This window comes from Rousettus aegyptiacus, unplaced genomic scaffold (genome assembly GCF_014176215.1).
Source record: "Rousettus aegyptiacus isolate mRouAeg1 unplaced genomic scaffold, mRouAeg1.p scaffold_m13_p_19, whole genome shotgun sequence".
Taxonomy (NCBI): Eukaryota; Metazoa; Chordata; class Mammalia; order Chiroptera; family Pteropodidae; genus Rousettus; species Rousettus aegyptiacus.
The window spans coordinates 1,919,912-1,935,884 of NW_023416294.1; the positions used below are offsets into that span (position 1 = coordinate 1,919,912).

Below are 15,973 nucleotides of genomic sequence, written 5' to 3' on the forward strand. Positions count from 1 at the left end.
TGTGGATTACCCTGTGGGGGGGCCGGACTAAGACACAGTGGTGATCACCCTTCTAGCCATCGTTCTGATGCCAGGAAATGCAGACTTTCTCAGAATGAATCCCACACAAGCCTCTGACCTGCTGCCAGTGTCCTGGGTGAGTGTCCGCAGGTCAGAGAGCCTGTGCGTGGGTCATTCAAAGGGATGTCTAAGGGTTCATTCTCCTCCTTTCTCGCCCAGACCGCCAGAATCTCCTCTTCCCTGGGCTAGGACCCTGGGCTGGAGAGCCTCCAGGTGAGACCAGTACTCTCCCCTCTGCAGTCTCGTTCTCCCTCCTGGTGATTCTCCACCACTGTGGGTGCAGGTCCAGCCTGATTCATGACTTGGCCCCTCCTCTCAGCTTCGATGTGGCTCCTTTATATTATCAGATGTAGGTGTTATGATCAGCTGGGCTACAGGTGATTCTCCACATTGATTATTTTATAATTTGATTGTACTTTCAGTGTGGACCTAGAACGAGACAAATGCTGCTTTTTCCTAATCTACCATTTTCCCTTTTCATCTTTATTCTTGTTCAGCAGTTACTTCAGTAAAGTCTTTAGGATAGAGATTGGAAATTTTATTGTTGTAGAAAGTCAAATAGTACATATTTTATGCTTTGTGGCCCAAGAGACAAAATCAAGGATGCTATGTAAGTACTTACGTAAATGAGGGAGAAGTTTTCTATAAATTTTTAGTAGTGAAATTCAAACTATATAAATGATAATGTAGTGATTACTGTTCAAAATGGAAGAGTAGGTAAGTGCTGTGCTTGCCTCCTCCCATGACCACAGCAAAGTTACAACTAAACTACAGGACAGCTAGCATTGAGAATTGCCCGAAGTGTAGCTGAACAAGCCTGCAACTAAGAACATAGAAAAGAAGCCACCTTGAGACCGGTAGGAGAGGCAGAGATACAATATCGACTCGTCCCGTATCCGCATGTGGTGTTAAAAATTGGGAGGGATATCTCAGCTGCAGAGGAACCCCCCTGAGGGGTGAGGGGTCTCAGCCCCACACCAGGCTCTCCAGCCCTGTATTACAGTGACAGAGAGAGAAGTTCCCACAAAATCTGGATGTGAAAATCAGTGGAAATTGTGGCTGAGTGATACAAAGGTTGTCTGGAATTTCAGGCTTTCCTCTTAAAGGGCCAGCACCTGGACTTACTCGCTGACATACTCATTTGCACTGAGCTACAGGGCTGGGGTAGCAGCCTGAAAGGTGCCAGGACATACCGGGGAGAACTGAATTATCTGTCTTTAATATAAGGAATGGACAGATAGTGTCCCCGTGGGCAGTTGTGCTGGCAGAGGACATTGTCATTTTATTAATATCTCCACCATCCCAGCATGCAGACACAGGTAGCCACCATATTTGAATCTCGATCAGCCTGGTAAACCATTCACATCATCCTAGTGATTCCCTGAAACCCTACCACACCCAGCTGGCTAGGCCCAAAGTGGATCTTGCATACAAATGGCCTCTCTTGATGCATGCTGCGAACTTGCCTAAAATCTCTGAGATTCACACACCTTTGAGAAAGAGCAGCATCTGACGTCAGCGTGCCCTGTACCTCTTGGTGAGCAGCCCCAAGCCTAGAACTAGTGGCAGCAGGCCTTGGTTTATGGCTTGGATTCAGAAAGTACATCTAAGTGTATCCTGGATGGTGGCCATCTGCAGATTGTTTGGTGGCTCCTGCAAGGTGTCCCTAGGCAGGGCACAGACTGTGCCTGAGCTTGGCCTGAGCTTGGCCTGAGCCAGAGCACCACATTCAAGGCTGACACACCCAAAGGGCAAAGTCAAAGGCACCACAGCCCTGCTAAAACAAATCGTGATTTTTAGGATCTGCCTATGCACAACAGCTCGTCCAGTGTAGCCATGGCTAGTCATCACAACCATTTAGCTAAAGGTCAATCCCTCCCACTGACGGGCTAACAGCAACCAAGACTCAGCAACAACATAACCCATACAGAGTGACATTCCTGGGGCCCCTGGCTCATGTGAACAGGAAGACTGTGCATCTGGGCCTCACAGGACCACTATTACATAAGGCCACTCTACTAATACTGGGAGACCTAGTGGCCCACCCAAATACATAGAAACACAAGATGGCAGCCATAATGGGGAGACAAAACATGTCCCAAACAAAAGAACACAGCAAAGCTGTAGCAAAAAAAAACAAACAAAAACAAACAAAACAAAACAAAACAAAACAAAAAAAACCCCTGAAACACATGGAGACAAGCAAGTCTGTCAGAGTTCCAACACTGGTTATGAAGCTGCTCAGTAAACTTAGAGGAAGGGTAAATGAACTCACTGAGAATTTTAACAAATTTTAACAGAGGTAGAAAACAAAGAACCAGTCAGAAACGAAGGATACAATATAATAAAATGAAGAATATATCTGAGGGAATCAACAGTAGTTTGGACAAGGCAGAGGATCAAATAAGCGATGTAGAAGACAACGTAGCAGGAAACACCCAGACAGAGCAGCAACAAGATAAAGGAATCCAAAAAAATAGTTCATGAGGCCTCTGGAACAGCGTTAAGCATAAAAACATTCACATCATAGGGGCATCAAAAAAAAGAATAGAGCAAGGAACTGAAAATCTATCTTAAGAAATAATACTGAAAACTTCCCTGATCTGGTGAAGGAAATAGGCATATAAGCCCAGGAAGCACAGAATCTCAAGATAAACGCAAGGAGGCCCACACCAAGACATCATCATTAAAATGTCAAAGGTGAAAGACAGAATGTTAAAACAGCGAGATAAAAGTTTCCATAAGATTGTTAGCAGATTTTTCAGTAGAAACTTTTCAGGTCAGAGGGATTAGCACAAGATACTCAAAGCGAATATTCAAAAGTGAAAACAGACCTACAACCAAGATTACTCTACCTAGCAAAGCTATCATTTAGAGTCAAAGGACAGATAAAGAGCTTCCTAGACAAGAAAACCTAAAGGAATTCGTTAACACCAAACACGTATTGTAGGAAATGTTCAAAGATTTTAGGAAAAACAAGATAAAAAATGTGAATAATAAATAGCAACAACTACTTATCGACAGTTACTTTAGATGTATTTAGATGTATTTAATTCTTCAATTGCAAGATAGGGTAGCTAATGGGTAAGAGAGCAAGATCCTTACATTTGCTGCCTGTGAGAGACTGACGTCAGATCAGAAGATACAGACAGGAGGTAAAGGATGGAAAAAGATACATGAAAATGGAAACCAAAAAAGCTAGGATAGCAGTACTAATACCATGCAAAATAGACTTTAAAACAAAGACTGTAACAAGAGACAAGGACCCAGTAATCCCACTTCCAGGAATGTATCCAAAGAAACCCCAAAACTAGTTATAAAGTGATCACACCAATGTAAGTCTGGTACCCACTTGACATCATACATACTTATTACGGTGTTATTGATTATATCCGCCCCCCCCCCATGCTATACTTTACATCATCATAACTTTTTTAATAACTAATTTGTATTTCTTAATCTCTTCAGTTTTTTCACGTACTCCTCAAACTCCTATGTGGCAACCACAAAAATGTTCTGTGTATCTATGAGTTTCTGTTTTGTTTATTTTGTTCTCGACATTCCACACTTAAGTGAAATTGTACGATGTTTTTTTCTGTCTTACTCCACTCAGCCCAATACCCTCTGTTTTTATCCATGTTGTTACAGATGACAAGATTTCGTTTCTTTTTATGGCTAAGTAATGTTCCATTGTCTGTATGTCCCACATTTTCTTTATTCATTCATCCACAGATGGACACTCAGGTTGGCTACTGTAAATAATGATATAATGAACATATGGATTCACATGTCCCTTCTAAGTAGTGTTTTGTGTTTCTTCTGATAAATACCTGGAAGTGGAATTAAGTGTTGCTGTCCTAGCTTTTTTCGTTTCCATTTTCATTAATATTTATATTCAAAGTAATTACCGATAGGTACATAGTTATTATTATTTTATTCATACTTGAATATATATACATATATATATATATTTTAAAGTCCCTTTAATATTTCTATAATACTGGTGTGGTGTCAATAAACTCCTTTAGCTTTTTCTTGTCTAGGAAGTTCTTTATCTGTCCTTCAATTCTAAATGGTAGGTTTGCTGGGTTGAGTAATCTTGGTGGCCTTGCTTTTTACCACTTTATATATTTCTTGACAGTCCCTCTGACTTGCAAAGTTTCTGCTGAAGGTCAGCTGACATTCTTATGGGAGCTTCCTTGCAGGTAACAAACCGCTTTTCTCTTACTTTTCATATTCTCTTTGTGTCTTTAACTTTGACATTTTTGGTATAGGCCTCTTTGAATCTTTGGATTCAGTGTGTGTGTGTGTGTGTGCGCTTCGTGGGCTTGTACAGCTATTTTCTTCACCAGGTTAGAGAAGTTTTCAGTCCTTATTTCTTCAGATAGGTTTTCAATTCCTTGTTCTCTTTATGCTTTTGGTGGTATCCCTGTGATGAGAATGTTAGTACGTTTGATATTGTCACAGGGGCCACTTAAGCTATTGACATTTTTTATGATTCTTTTACCTTTCTTTTTGGGTGTTTTCCACTGTCTTTCACCTTGGTCATTCAGTCCCAATTCATCTCCTTTATTCCCTCAAATATATTCTTTATTTCGGTATTGCATTCTTTTTTCTGACTGGATTTTTCTGTGTGTTTTATGTTTATGTTTATATTTTTGTTTCTTAAAGTTCTCACTGGGATTGTGGAGCATCGTTATAACCAGTTTTTTGAACTCTTCATCTGGTAGATTACTTTTGTTTGTTTCATTTAGTTCTTTTGTGGGGTTTTGTTTTCTTTTCTTTCATTTGGATAATGTGGGGTGTGTTTTTTTTCTCTAATTTTTGCTCATTTCTCCCTGTATTCATTTCTTTGTATTAGGTAGGGGTGTTCTGTCTCACAGTCTTAGTAGAGTGGCCTTATGTGGTAGGTGTCCCGCGGGTCCTAGTGGTACCATCTCCCTGGTCACCTGAGCTCGGTCCTTCAGTTGTGTTCCTCGTGTAGGTTGTTTGTGCCTTCTGTATTGAGCCTTGGTTGCTGTTAGCCTGTCAGTGGGAGGGACTGACTTTCAGGCTGATTGGTTGTGAGAACTGACTGGCTGTGATCGCGCGGAGGAGCCGTTGTGCAGGGGCTGACCCTACAAAGCAGGATTCCATTTAGCAGGGGTCTGGTACCTGCCCTGTCTGCCCTCTGGGTGTGTCATTTGTGGAGGTATTTAGGTGATACTCTGGTGTGGGCTGAAGCTGACCTGACGTGTTGGTTCTGGAGCCTCTTTGCAGAGGCTAAGAACTGAGGCTGGCTGTCCCTAATGCCAGTCTTGGGGCTGTTCTGCAAAAGGTACAGTGTATATCAAGGCCAGATGCTGTTTGCTTGGGGTTTGTGAACCTTTATGAGATTTTAGGAAAGGCCACAACAGGAGCCAGTTCTAGCCTTTTTTGTAGATTTGCTGCTGAAAGTTGTTTAGCTTGTTATGGTTTTAGGTGTCATGGGTTCTCAGGGATTCATCAGGGCATGGTGACTGGTGTTAACCCAAGTTAGGTAAGGTAAGGTCAGGGTTCAACACCTACTTGGATACTGTTGCCTGCCAGTCCTTGCCTTGAAGCCAGACAATTTGGTTCCTCCTCATATGTCCCTTTTGAGCTTCTCCTACTGAAGCTCAGAGAAAGTGAGTTAGTTCATCAGCAAGTAAATCTATGCCCAGGGCCCTTTAAGAGGAATGCTTGGGACTCCAGCAGTCCTCTTTCTCAGTCATCCGCAATCCCTGCTTGATTTCACAGCTAGAAATTATGGGGACTTTTCTTCCCCTGGCATTAGATCCCTAGGCTGGGAAGCCCCGTGTGGGTTGGGACCCCTTGCTTTTCAGGAGACATCTCTGCAGGCAAGATATTTCTCCCATATTTTAAAGGCCACACGTGGGTGTGGGACCTGCCCATTTCTCTTTTCTTGCCTCCTCCTAGTTTTGACGTGGCTTCTTTCTGTCTTTAGTAGATTCTGTCCAGCTTGTCCTTAGGTTGTTCTCAGTGATGGTACTTGTGTGAATTATTTGTCATTTTGATGAGGTCATGGAAGGAAGCAAGCCCAGTGTTTACCTACCTTGCCATCTTAACTGAAATATACCATATTACTGTTTTTTGGTGTTTTGGTTTTTTTTTTTTTTTTTTTTATGTAATATAACTTCTGGGAAGAAAGTTAAAAACACCTATACCTTTTTTAGCCTGTGTTTATTTATATAACATCTCAGGGTATTTTCTAAGAATAAGACCATTCTCTTTCATAAGACAGATTTAATCCAAATTGGAAAATTAATGTCATTGATGGACCGATGTTTTTTGAAAAGTGCAGACCAGTTGTTTTGTATACTACCCCTCAAATTAGGCTTTGTATGCTTCCTTATTATAATCAATTACTTCACTTTTTAAAAACTGATAAAATTCACATAACAGAATTTACCATCTTAATGTATCAAGTGTATTCACATTGTTGTACAACCTCTACAACTTTCCATCTTGCAAAACGGAAATTCTTTACCCATTAAACAGTAACTTCCCATTTACCCTCTCCTCCAATCCTCTGGCAGCCACCATTCTACTTTATATTTCTATGATTTCGACTTCTATAGATACCTCATGTAAATGAACTGATACTGTACTTATCTTCGTGTGTCTGGCTTATTTCACTTAGTATAACGTGTGCAGAGTTAATGTTGTGGTATGTGTCAGAATTGCATTTCTTTTCTTTTTAAGGTTGAATTATGTTGTACATATATAACACATTGGTTCATCCATTCATGTATCAGTGGACACTTAGGCTGTTTCTCCTTTTTGGCTGTCATAAATATTGTGGCAGTGAACATTTTTGTACAAGTTTTGGTGTGGACATGTCTTTGCATTCTCTTGGGTTTATGTATCTGGAGATAAATTTCTAGATGATACGGTAACTCTATGGTTAACATATTGGAGAACTGCCAAACTTTCCCAAAGTTGGGTGGATCATTTTCTATTTTCGTAAGATAACGAGGGTTCCAGTTTCTTCACATTTTCACCCACACCTGTTATTGTCTTTTGATTTAATAATCTCATCTTAGTTGTTTCGAAGTAGTATATCAATGTGGTTTTCATTTGCTTTTCTTTAATGGCTAATTTCTTTCTCCATGTGCTCATTAAGTACTAGCGATTTGCAAATCTTTGGAGAAGGATCCATTCACAGCCTTTGTTTTTTTAAATTGGGTTATTCGTCTTTTCATTATTGAATTGTAAATGTTCTTAATATATTTAGATACAGGTCCTTTAACAGAGATATAGTTTACAGTGGTTTTTTTATTTGAGGAGTATTTCCACTCTCTAAATGGTGTCTTCTGCACAAAAGATTTTAATTTGAGTCTACCTGTTTGTTCTTTTCATTTGTGCTTTTGGTATCTTGCCTAATCTAAGATCATGAAGATTTACAACTGTGTCTTTCTAAGAAAGGATTGTCTTCCTAATGTATCCAAATGTCATGTTTTTATAACATAGTAAAATAGAAATAACAAGCTTTTCTTACTTGTAGCTATACACTAGGAAATAGTTGTTTCTTTTGGTCTTTTCTTGAAACCCAAGTTTCCTTTCAAAGACGAAAAATAGTTCACACATAATGTCACATGAGGCAACTAATTGAGAGCTCTTTTGGAGAAAGCTGTGTTTGTTTTTGTGTTTCAGGAAGAACTAATTCTTTTTCGGTGTGTTGTATGTTTTTTGGTTTGGGGTTTGTTTGTTTGTTCTCTTATTTCTGGTTATTGAAAGGAGGACATGTTGATTGAGGTCTCTGTATAGGAAACTGTTCACTTCGTGTGTTGAATTGACAGTTAAAGAGCCCTGATTAACAACCAGTTCCGGTCTGGTTATGTCTTGTAAAATTTGATCTTATTACTCAGCCTAACTGATATTTATTGATATTTCATATCAATGATAATACTCTTCAGTATATCAAATATGAAATAGTAAGAACACACAAATTATGTTAATTTGTGTTTATTTTCTTTACAGATAGCACAACAGTAGAAAAATTAAGAGCTATTTGTTTGGACTGTGCAAAACTTGGGGAAAATAACCTCGGACCATCTCTTGATTCACTTTTCTTTGGTCCTTCTGCCTCCCGAGTGCTATACCTAACAGAGGTTGGTTTTTTCCTTTTCAGTACTGTAATATTTACATCATATAGTAATATAAACGTAATATTATAATTTTTTGAAATGGTTAAACATTTCTTAATAATGATAATAAGTGAAATAAGTGTTTTAAATTATTTTCTAACACCTTTTAATACATTTTCCCACTCCCTCTCTATTCCAGGTAGTTTATGCCTTGTTAATGCCTGCTGCTTCACCTTTGGCAGATGAGTCCTCTGACTTTCAATTTCACTTCTTGAAAAGTGGTGGATTATCTCTTGTACTGAGTATGCTAACACGAAATAACTTCCCACCAAATACAGATATGGAAACTCGAAGGGGTGTTTACTTCAATGGTCTTAAAATAGCTAAACTGTTGCTAACTGCTGTAGGCTATGGTCATGTTCAAGCCGTAGCAGAAGCTTGTCAGCCAGTGGTAGATGGTACAGATCCTGTAACACCGGTAATAATATTTTGTAATCTTTAAAATAAATACTATAATTAATGTTTAATTTTTAAAAATAAACATAGTGGCTCAAAGTAGGGAATGCAAGTTTAATTCAGTCTACCAAGTTATATTAAAATGTAAAAATCCTACATGATTACACTGTTCTCAAAGGACACCTCATTCCCCTTAAGTTTCATTTCAGTTGTTTAAGTCTCATAAAAACTTCACTTGCATCTTTTTAACTCATACTGACAGGTATATAAATAGGTAGGTGATTATAAAAGATTTATTTGGTATATTCCCTGCCCTTCCTTAACACCATGACAAACATAACCTGTTAGACTGACTAAAGCTTCTCTCTGCTCTGATATCCTTGATACGAATCGCCGAATGTTCTCAAGATATGTTGAGATTTGATGCAGTGGTTAATGTGGCATTCAGTTTTCACTAAATTTGACTTTGTTTTTTTGTGTTATAAGATATGGTTTCATTAAGTTGTTGACTGAAGATAAAATGGTTTAGGGATACAGATTTTTTCTTTAGTTCTTGGGAAACTTTGCTTAATGAATAGATATTTGCTATTTAGAATTTTCATTGATTATTTTAGGTAGTATAATAGTATCGTAGGTTTTGTTTAAAAGAAGAGTTTTCATGCTAAGGCATTTTAAATCAAATAGAATAGATATTCTGGGGTGGAGTGGGCAGAGTTGGTGAGTAGGGGATCCAGTGAAATAACTTAGGCCTTCTGTTGATAGGTAAATGGTTTATTTATATTGTCCTCTCAACTTTTATATAATTCTGAAATTTTCCATTAAAGGTTTAAAGAAAATAGCGGTTTATACGACCAAATTTAGAAAAGAAGTTTACAGTGCTCTGTCTTTAAGTTTGATTTCTTTATACTTTGGGTTTTATACATATCATTAAAATACATACAAGGCCATTTTATATACCTACTTGTTCTCTCTAATATTTACATTTAGAAAAGTGTGCAAAAAATGATACATAGGAACAATAGTGTGTAATCTCAAGTTGCTTACATTCAGGAGAGCTAAATACAAAGTTAGTATTCAAAATATGTTTACTGTGGAGCTACCTACAATATAAAGAATTGATTTACAATGTGAGAAATATAATGACTATTGAATAAAATTAATTCTTGATGTTTGTCCTCAGACATTTAGGAACTTATTTATACTGTTAAAACCTTTCTGTACCATTTCCAAATATTTATTTTTTTAATTCGTTATTTAACATAATTCCTTTTCCATGAAGAGCTGGAGGCCTTGATTTTAGAACAGAAAATATGTGGGTCTGTGGTAAGACATGAAAAAAAAGGTATTTATTCTGCAGAACATACCTAATTCTCACCTCAATTTGAGTTAAATTGGAAATTAATATATCAATGGCAACCTTATCAAGAAAGGTTTCCATATAAGACAAAGTGCCACAAGACTTTGCTCGACTAAAAAATAGTTTGGTTAAATTGGTAAAAGTTATTGTTTTAAAACATAACTTTTCATTTATTCAGTAAATAGTATCTTGTACATCTGGTATAGTCCACATATTGCTAGAGATTTTGAGTTAAAAGCTTACATGATTTTTGTGCATGTTTATTGGAAACAAGTAGTCAAAATACATAGAGTACTTCTTTGCTAATCGCCATACTGTATCTCATTTTATCATTCATATAGTCATAATTTGTGAGTCACTGTTAATATACCGATTTTGTAAGTGAAAATTAAGATATAAATGGGTGAAACAACTTCATTGAATAGTAAAAATGACCTGACAGTTTAAACTCAGCAAAGAATCTGCAAAGGCTATCTTTCTGAAACTATTTTGACCACTTCTACCACATTATTAGCTTTTTATTGAAAACCTCATGTGGCTTCTGACAAATAGACTCTTAAATATTTTTTGAAAGATTAAATTATATGTACCTACCAATAAAAAAAAGTTTACAGAATTTCTCTGAATCAATATTAGAGAGAAAACCTGAAGCATTGTACCTATTCAGTCTTCCGCTTTGTTCACCCTAGTGACTGGAGGAACACCTCCAGAAATTTCTGAATTTCTTAAAACAATCTGTTTTTGAAAACATTTTACTTAAAAACTTAACTTAGAAAGCATCATAGAGATGATGGAGGATTAAGCTATGGAGACTTTTTAACATGTTTTAAGATAACATTAGAGAACAGGTCGCAAAAGTACATTTGAACAGAATAAAGAACTTCTTAAAAACTGGAAAAAAAAAAAAGGGAGACATAAATTTAAAGATAAAGAAGTAAGAAATTGAAAGTTGACCTTATTTCCCTCAAGTTTCTCAGTCATGTTATGGCAATCATGGTCATCTGTTGAGAAGGGCGGAGAAAGGATTTACCTAGAGATTTGTTCAAAGCAGTGTCATTTATCTCCAGGAAGTAAAAGTGAACCCATTTGTAGAAAATTGAGTTCATGTTAAATTACTTTGCAGAGGAGTATTTTCACTCCAAAGGCAGCTAACAGAGATATCTACAGTTTTAAGATTCTGAAATGCTTTTTATGCAGATAACCATAAATTCTGTAGTGAATATGTGGAAGGGTGACACTTTAAGAGTGATGTTGGATAAGGAGCATATGGTTGGGTTTTTATTATATACAATTTTTTGGCATTTCGTTATGTACAAGTTTTTACTCCAAGTAAAAAAATTAACTTTTTTCAGATTAACCAAATTACTCATGATCAAGCCGTTGTGCTACAAAATGCCCTTCAGAGCATTCCTAATCCATTATCTGAGTGCATACTTAGAAATGTATCGATACGTCTTGCTCAGCAAATATCTAATGAGGTTAGTATTAAACTTCAAAACTTCTGGGATCTTGGTTGTTTGTTTCTTATTACTCTGGCACAGTCTCCACTTACTCATAAATAAGTAAAGATTATCTCAATTTCAGATTAAATATTCAAGGTCATTTCACTTTTTTTTAATTTCGATAAGTTGTATTTGCATTTTTATTTACTTCAAAATATTTAAAATTGTTCTCAATTTTTTATTCGACCTACACATTTAGAAGCATGTTGTTTACTTTCGAAATATTTTAGGATTTTGCATATAGGATTCCTGTTATTGATTTTTTGTTTACTTCCACAGTTTAAGAACATCCTTTCTTTCATTTCTATTCTTTTAAAAGTGTTAAGGTATGTTTTATGGCCCAGCGTATGGTCTATATTTCTGAATATTTTATGAGCTTGAGAAGAATGTGTAGCACTTTAAATCTTTAGTTTTTGCTAAAGTTTCATAAAGTTGTATTTAATGTTAACTGTTAATGTTAGTACTTAAAAAGTACTTTTAAACACTTTTAAACAAGCTTTTGATAGTATAATTTACATTGTACTTCTGGTTCCAGGCAACCAGTACTCTTACTATTTGACAGTGCACAGTAGTTCTTATTTTCTTAAATTTTACGTAAATGAAGTTGTTGTATACTCTTTGGGTTATTTCAGTGAGTATAATTTTTAAATTTATCTGTTATTTTGTATGTAGGTTTTTTCATTTTAAATAATAATACATTTATGGGCATTGTGCATATTCATACTTTTTAACTATTAGGAAATAGAGAAATTTTAAAAATTCATTAACAGATCGCAAGAGCTTCTTTGGGTGTCTGTGGGTAAACACACAGGACTGGAACTGCTGGGCTCTTTGGTTTTCCTATGTTTTAAATGTTCTTAATGAGAAACATAAAGCCATATTAGGTCTTAATCTGAAGTATACTTTGTGTCTAATACAGATAAAAGTATTTTTGGTTCATCTATGTATATTTGTTTTCAAGATACCAAAAAGCAGGGGGTAGGGGAGGGCGTCTACTTTGGACCTAAAAGACAGTGTGAAGCATATTCACTTTATTTACAACCATTTCTGCTGCATCTTTTGCAAAGAGAAACCTTTCGTTTTCGGATTTTTTCACTGTAATATTCTATCAGCACTTTTAATTACACATTTTCTTTCAGGCTTCAAGGTATATGCCTGATACTTGTGTAATTAGAGCCATACAGAAAATCATCTGGGCATCAGGATGTGGGGCATTAGAGCTAGTATATAGCCCAAATGAAGAAATCACTCAAGTTTACGAGATGGTAAGAATTATCGCTGAGATACATTTCTTTTAAATAAATGTTAATTTTACGTGTGACTAAATTTTTATCATTTTGCCTTCCTTAAGTCAAAGTTAATAAGCTAGTAATAATTAAGGTGAGAATATATACAATTTTGTTTTGTAACTAAAACACTCATTATCTCTCTGTAAGGCATTTTTCTAAAACTTACTTTTGAAACTTTTTCATTGGGTTGAATATAGTTGTGCCATAATGAATTTGCTTTTTCTTTAATTTTTCCTCTTCAGCCTTTTGTCCTATATAAGTCTTGGTAACAGCCTGCTGTAGAATTGTGAAATTGAAGTATTTTACTTAGTGCTTTTAGAGCACCTAAAAGGAGAAAAGATTTCTGCAATTTATATATTATCCCCTAGACTTCAGTGGAGTAAATAAGTTATTTGCAGAGAGATTTTGTTGAGCTCTTTCATCTCCTGTAATATTGAATTCTCCTGATAGTCACTTCTGTGTATTTTAAAGGAGGAAAGTGGAGATTTGTATACCTTCCCTTTTTAGAATATTTGAATGAGTATTTTGTTTCAGTCATAAATATATTGTACTGATTTTTGATGATTAGAGGTAGATTAAAAATTATAAGTACATACTTGAGTATATTTTAAGTTGAAAAAAGTCTTCTGTAATCTTAATAAACATTTGTGTAAGACAGTTGCTGTTTTAATTAAATTTCATTTTAGATAAACCATATAGTAAAACTAACCAAAGGCCCAGAGTGCACTGACAAAGTAATTTGTTTAGAAAGGAATCATGATTGATGCAGAAATATACCACTTACACCCAGAAAAACAAGGAAGGGATATTTAGATTTAATGCTTTAATTCTCTTTGGGATGTATTCCAAAGGGGCTCAAATGCTACAGGTAAATAGACTGAAGATAATGGTATTTATTTAGTGAGCAGGTGAGTCTTAAATGTTAACTGGAAGATTTGTGAGTTTTGTGTTTTTTTAGTGTATTGCTGGGTAATTTACTCCTGATTATACTTTTATAGACCAGCAGTGCAAGCAGTGAGCCAGACATGGAAGATGAACAGGTTTGCTGTGAAGCATTAGAAGTGATGACATTATGTTTTGCTCTAACTCCAACAGCCTTGGATGCACTTAGTAAGGAAAAGGCCTGGCAGACATTTATTATTGACTTATTATTGCACTGTCCCAGCAAGTAAGTGATTTTTAAAAATTTGGATGAAGGCTGATTGTATTTTTTTTAAGCATAAATGAATTTATTTTGATCAAGATTTATCTCAGAAGTCAAATAAGGAAATCTTATTAACATTTTGAAATTTAGGAAACTTATTTCACTTAACCTTAATTTTATTCACTTGACCTAACTTATTTCATCTCTGCAAAATGCCAATGATGATATTTTTCTTCTTTATGTTTTTTATTGTGATATGCCACACGTATGTATGCACAAACATATATACACACATATATATACACACACATAGACTTTGTCACATTGTGGTAAAATACATGATAGTCTTCCCTTCACCATGGGGGATATATTCTAAGATAAGACTTCCGACTTCCTGTGGACGCGTCAAACCCCGATAGTACTGAATCCTACATATATTATGTTTTTTCCTATACATACATATACCTATGATAAATTTTAGTTTATAGTTTAGGAACAGTGAAGATTAACAACAATTACTAATGATAAAACAGAACAATTATAACAATATATCATAGTAAAATTTATGTAAATCTTTCTGATACTGATCTAATGACCATGATGGCTATCAGGTTGCTAAGAGTTGGGAAACATACATGGTATGCATACTTAACACAAAGAGCTAATTCATGTTACAGGTGGTACAGAGCAGCATAGTTCAAGATTTAATCACATTACTCAAAACAGGGTGAAATTTTAAACTTAGGAATTATTTGTGGAAATTTTTATTTGATATTTCAGACTGGTTGACCGTGAGTAACGGAAACTTCAGAAAGCAAACCATAAGGGAGGACTACTGGGATTATAACAAAAACTTGGAGATTTTTAGTTTTAGGTGTACACATACTGTTTCTTAAGAATATTTACTTCAGTTTTCACAATTTTGTAAAATTTTCAACACTCCGAACAAATTTTTTAAAGCAATAACATCCATTTACCCAATTTCCCAGCACATCGTTACATCAGTGTTCTGTGTCTGTGAATTTATCTGTAACTCATGTAAATGGAATTATACAGTATCAGGTTTTTTGGTACATTTAGTTTGTTTCACTTAGCAAAGTTCATCTGTATTACAGTGTGTTTTAGAACTTTGATTTTAGGCTAAAATTCCATTTTATGTATATATTATCATGTTTGTGTTTATACATTCATCTGTTTATGAACCCATGGGTTGTTCCCACTTTTGGTTATTGTGAATAGTGTTATGATCATTACTATAAACAGATACTGGTTTCCATCCCTATTCTCGGTATTTTTCTGTACTCTGACGTGGATATGCCAGGTTACATGGTAATTCCATGGTTAACTTTTTGAGGATCAACTAAACTGAGTACAGTTATTTGAGCATTTTATGCTCATACCAACAATACAAAAAGGTTCCAGTTTCTCCACATACTCTTCCATGCTTGTCATTTTCTGACTTTTTTAAATAACAGCCATCCAGTGGATGTCATTGGGTCTCATGGTGATTTTCATTTTGATTTCCCTAATCGTTAGTGTCGTCGAGTATCTTTTAATGTACTTGTGGTATATCTTCTGTAGAGAAATTTCTTTCCAAGCCCATTTTTAAATTGAGCTTATATGAATCTTAGGATAAATTTCTCCATTTTGGCAGTAAACGCCATTAGAGTTGTGAAAGATTACATAAAATCTGTAGATTCCTTGGGTAGTATTGAATTTTAGCAATGTTAATTCTTTGTGTAGAGGAACATAAGTTATCTTTTTGTTTGTTTAGGCATTTCATTTATTTCAACACAGTTGCACCTTCTTAGGTTTCTTTATTTCTAATTGTATTCCTAACTTCTATTATTTTTATTGTTCATTGATAGTATATAGAAATACAACTAATTTTTGTGTTATTGATTTTTATATCTTACAATTTTGCTAAGCCAGTTTTTTTGTGGATCTTTTGGATTTTCTCGATATTAGTTGCCATTTTCTGGTATTTTTAACTTCTATCTTCCCAGTTTGGTTGTGTTTTATTTGCCTTTTCTTAATTCTGTGTTGCATAAAAGTAG

General features: G+C 35.5%; 1 protein-coding gene across 4 annotated transcripts in view; it reads left to right on the top strand.

Moving 5' to 3' along the window:
* Nucleotides 1-15,973, top strand: part of LOC107502038 (probable ubiquitin carboxyl-terminal hydrolase FAF-X) — a 144,316-nt gene that overhangs the window by 77,749 nt on the left and 50,594 nt on the right. For all 4 annotated transcript variants that reach the window (XM_036235673.1, XM_036235675.1, XM_036235674.1 and 1 more), the window contains exons 22-26: nt 8,062-8,192; nt 8,368-8,646; nt 11,334-11,459; nt 12,623-12,748; nt 13,771-13,940. In XM_036235673.1, the coding sequence (XP_036091566.1) occupies nt 8,062-8,192; nt 8,368-8,646; nt 11,334-11,459; nt 12,623-12,748; nt 13,771-13,940 (832 nt within the window). The remainder of the gene's footprint in view (nt 1-8,061; nt 8,193-8,367; nt 8,647-11,333; nt 11,460-12,622; nt 12,749-13,770; nt 13,941-15,973) is intronic.